General features: G+C 48.1%; 1 protein-coding gene across 2 annotated transcripts in view; it reads right to left on the bottom strand.

The window, feature by feature from the left end:
* Positions 1-4,235, bottom strand: part of CBX7 (chromobox 7) — a 23,318-nt gene that overhangs the window by 6,113 nt on the left and 12,970 nt on the right. For both annotated transcript variants that reach the window (XM_019515173.1, XM_019515174.1), the window contains exons 4-5: positions 4,141-4,207; positions 2,143-2,494 (exon numbers count right to left, since the gene is read on the bottom strand). In XM_019515173.1, the coding sequence (XP_019370718.1) occupies positions 2,143-2,494; positions 4,141-4,207 (419 nt within the window). The remainder of the gene's footprint in view (positions 1-2,142; positions 2,495-4,140; positions 4,208-4,235) is intronic.

Raw genomic sequence — 4,235 nt, 5'->3', positions numbered from 1 at the left:
AATTTATACTTTGCACATGAGGTGCAAATTAAGCTACTATGTTGTTTAAAATAAATGTCTTTAGTGGCAGTGTAACACATAAAAAATCTAATTTCCCTTAAAAGGTAAGAAGTCTTGTCAGCAGTTTCCAGTTATTTAAGTCAAAGTTTTTCCATTTAGGTTTGGTGGCTTGGTAGGAATCCCACAACCCCACTCTTTTCAGTCCAAGAGGCAGGATCTGATCTTTCTGGATTCTTCTCAGACACCCTATTCCATGGCAGTCTAAGGCCATGTCTATTCTGCCTCCCTGCCATTGAAAAAAAGATAAAGCCCCACCTGTATATTCATCACCACTGTGAGCACCCAAGCCCTCCACCTTGCAGAACAGACAGCCTGAGTGCATGCTTCAGCATTGCTCTTAGGTTCTCTCAAAACAGAAGCCCTGAGAGCAACATTGGCATGTGGGCTAAGGACCCCTATGGGCAGTTTACGCTACCTTTTTGCCAGGCTTCAGTACATGGAGAGTGGGAGCAAGCTTAAGTCTTGGGGTCAGTTCTGGATTCAGCCAAGAGGTGGTACAGATCTGCCCTGTTAATGGGAAGGATCCTCCCTTCACTGCAGTGCCAACCCAGCCCAGGGAAGGGCTGGATGTGGCTCTCCCCAAAGCCAACCTGTGCCACCCTTTTGCAGTCTAAGGCACAGAGTTCTCCCCTCTTCACTCCTTCCCCAGGGAGGAGAGAAAGTTCAACACATGTTTAACTCCCCTTGAACTCCTTCCCTGAGCTAAAAGAAGCTAGGCCTCAAAATCTCCCCTACTTCCACAGTGGGAAAACAAAACTAGACAACCCCTCTCCACATACACATCCAAAGAGCACCATGAAACTATGTGGAGAGAGAAAGGGAAGACCCCCTTTCCATTACTGCACCTGTTGCACCCTGTTGTCCCAACTCAGGTACACAGCTACCTAAGTGGGGCATTTCTTGGCTTGTCTCAGCCCCCTGAAGTGGGCCTGCTCTCACCTCAAGAAGAATCTGCTCACCCGGACACTAACTGGAATCCTGCAGGGGATGCACGTTGAGGGGAGAACATAAAATTAACCATATGATACTGCTAGCAGCTTAAAATCTTTCAGACCCCAAAGCAGTTTACAGGCTGCTCAGCCAGGCATCACATCACCCACCACCCACATGCAACAGTACAGCCCCACAATAACATGGGCACTGCATGAGCAACTTAGACAGGAGACCAAGGATTTCTCCTCTGGAAATAGATGGTGTGAGGACTGGGGGTGGGGAAGAGTTTAGGTTACCAAAGCTACTTAGCACTAGGGTCCAGTCTATTTCCAGCTTAGGTAACAACTTACTACTATGAGGAGTGTCACAATTTTTTAGCTACCAGAAATGAGGCAAACCCTGGTTTACCTCTCCCCAGGAAGGCTACCCTTTCAAATGCTTGTGTTATGCATCATGTATGGTTCACTGCTGTCTTGGAGCAATGTACACTCCTGCCTGAGGGATCAGAATCACCCTGTGCAGCTCCTGCGTTTTGCTTAGGTGCTGGCCACAAAGTGACACTACTTAGTTTGTAAGGTAAGGTAAATTACAATTCCTTTTCCCATCCCTCCCTCCCTAATCCAACTATGCACAGTTTTAATGACAGAATTAGTGGGACGATAAAGGGAGAAGAACTGGACTTCTAGGGACAGTTGGGCCCATGCCTTCAAGTGGCACTGCTAGAGGATTCAGACATGAATTATTTCATGGAAAAGCTCCCTTTACCAGCTGAGCTAAATGAACATGTGCTGAAACAGGACAAACCACACACAGTTCATTGCCACAACAGAGATAAGCCTGCCTCTAGTGTGGCAGCTGGAAGGGGAATCTGCACTAACAGCGGTAGCTTGTGCTTTTATAGTATTAGGATAGCAGTGGTTACCAGTATAAGAAAACAGTCAGCAACACAGCAGAGGCAGGCAGATTGGTTAATTGGACCATTTGCACACACAAAGGCATCAGAGAACATGGAGACTATAACACCGCTAGCTGGTGCCTGGGACTGCACTGTGAAGAACTTGCAATCTTGATCAATGTGGATCAGGAGGAAGACAAGAGGGTCATGCTCATGCCCCTGAATTCACAGTCCAATGGGGCTTTGGGCCTTACCTTCTTGGCTGGCGGGCTGCGTACCATCCCAGTCACTGGGAGTCTGCTGAGCATCAAGCGCCACCGGGTCCTTCAGGAAGAACTCACGCCTGCGGTTACGGCTCTCCAGGCTTGACACACGTGGAAATTTCTTCCGTGACAACCGCAAATACTTTTGGTTCTTGCGCTGCTTCCGGAGTGGGAATGGCAAGACCCCTCCCCCACTCTTCTCCGATAGCTCTGTCTGCCCTGATTTGGCCCCTGGCAAGCTGCTGTCTCCTCCGCTGCCACCACTGCCGAATCTCCTTGAAAGAGAGAAGCAGAGCTTCTCCTTTCCCTTGTGGGTGCTTCTTAGGTCCATGCCATACAGCCTCTGTGGGCAAGAGTGCAGCAAGAGCATTGGACATCCCAGACAACAGCACAAAAGCAATGGGGGTTTTGGGGCCCTACCAGGGGCAGGACAACAATCAAGGGCAAAAGCATGCTGGGAAGAAACTGAGCCCAGGTAGGGCTCAAGACAACTGTGTTAAGTCAAAGCCCAACAGTGAGACCAAGTGCAGCACAGAACAGTCACCTGACAGAGGAAAGGTCAGTTGACATAACAACGATCAAGGTGTCAGAGGACCCATGTTCTTGTCTTACCTATGCCAAGACCAGTGTGATCTTGAGTGACCCCTGTCACCTCTCTGCCCCATCTCTCCTCACACTCACTGCCTGTCCTGTAAGTGCTGAGGTAAGGACAGCAGCAAAATCATGATTTTCACTGGAACCCATTAGTCCTACCATAGTAACAAGAGTAGATGGAAACCCCACTGTCTGCTCTACTTAAAGTTGAAAGAATGCCCTTGGGCAGAATACCAGGGGACAGGTGTGAAAGGGAAAAGCTGATTACTCCCAGAATCTTTCCTATCTCATTTGATTACCTCATTAATACAGCACTGGCAAAGAATCAGGGTCACTGGTGTGCTACTGTGGAACTCTACCTCCATTTGGCTAATGACTTTGGCACACTACAGCGCCATAACTCAACTTAAATTTAGAGAGCACACAAACAAGGAGTGTCTCTTTCAGGACAGATATCTAATCCAGGGATTCCAGGCCATTCTACTGTCATGCTATGCATTTTAAATTCTTGTGTCCACAAGGAAAGTGGTGAAATCTTAGAACCCTAGAGAACTAAGGCTGGAAGGGAACTCCAGAGGTCACCTACTTCAAGCCCCTGCTCAAGACAGGATCAGCCCTATCCAAACCAACCTATATAAATCCATCATCTAACACCTTATCAAAATTACACAGCGAACCCTGACACTACGCAAGATATAACACTCTTAACTCGCCACAGGTAAAGCACGGAGACCACAGAGGTCAGCGTCCCACTCTTGGAAAGGTTGTTAATGATCTGTTATGATCAAGAGATCCCAGGAAGAGAGCCACACCCCCAGCTATAGAGGAAGGCAAAAAACCCTACAGTCCATACCAATATGACCGTGGGATAAAATTCCCTGAGCAGAGAGGCAAGACCCTTTAGCCAGAAACCTCTGGCTTTAAGTCCCAGTAGGAGCATTGGCACACCCCAGTCACAATGCCCAGCCTTGGCTGCAGACAATGCTTCTGAGGAAGGCTTATACCAAAAAAAACACCAAACCAAGAAAAAACAACTGCCCCACCGCCAACATGTAGCTGGGGGGAGGACTGGAGTAGGGGAGGAGATGCTAGGCATAGGTACACCTAGATCATCCCTGACCAGTGGCTGTCCAATCTCTCCTTGGACACTTCCCATGATGTAGAGTCCACAATTTCCCTAGGCCATCTATTCCATTGCCTCACTGTTCTGACAGTGAAGAAGTTTTTCCCTGGTGTTGTAACATGTGTTAGCTGATTTAAATGAATGCAAGGGGGAAATCCAGGGCTCACCTTAACCAGCTAGTGGATTAGAACTCCACACTGGAAGATTGATGGATACCATAACAGAAAAGCTGAGGATAAAAGAGAATACACCTAAGAAGAGTGAAAAGTTACCTGCAGTAAGAGGCGCTTTGGCTTGGGGCCTCGCTTCCTGTACCCTGATGCACGGTCTTTTTCTTCCCTGTAGGGGAAGGGGAGGGAGAAAGGGA

This window comes from Gavialis gangeticus, unplaced genomic scaffold (assembly GCF_001723915.1).
Source record: "Gavialis gangeticus isolate Ggan-Ray unplaced genomic scaffold, GavGan_comp1, whole genome shotgun sequence".
NCBI classification, from domain to species: Eukaryota; Metazoa; Chordata; order Crocodylia; family Gavialidae; genus Gavialis; species Gavialis gangeticus.
The sequence above is the reverse complement of the archived record's forward strand: the minus strand, read 5'-3'. Positions and strand labels throughout refer to the sequence as shown.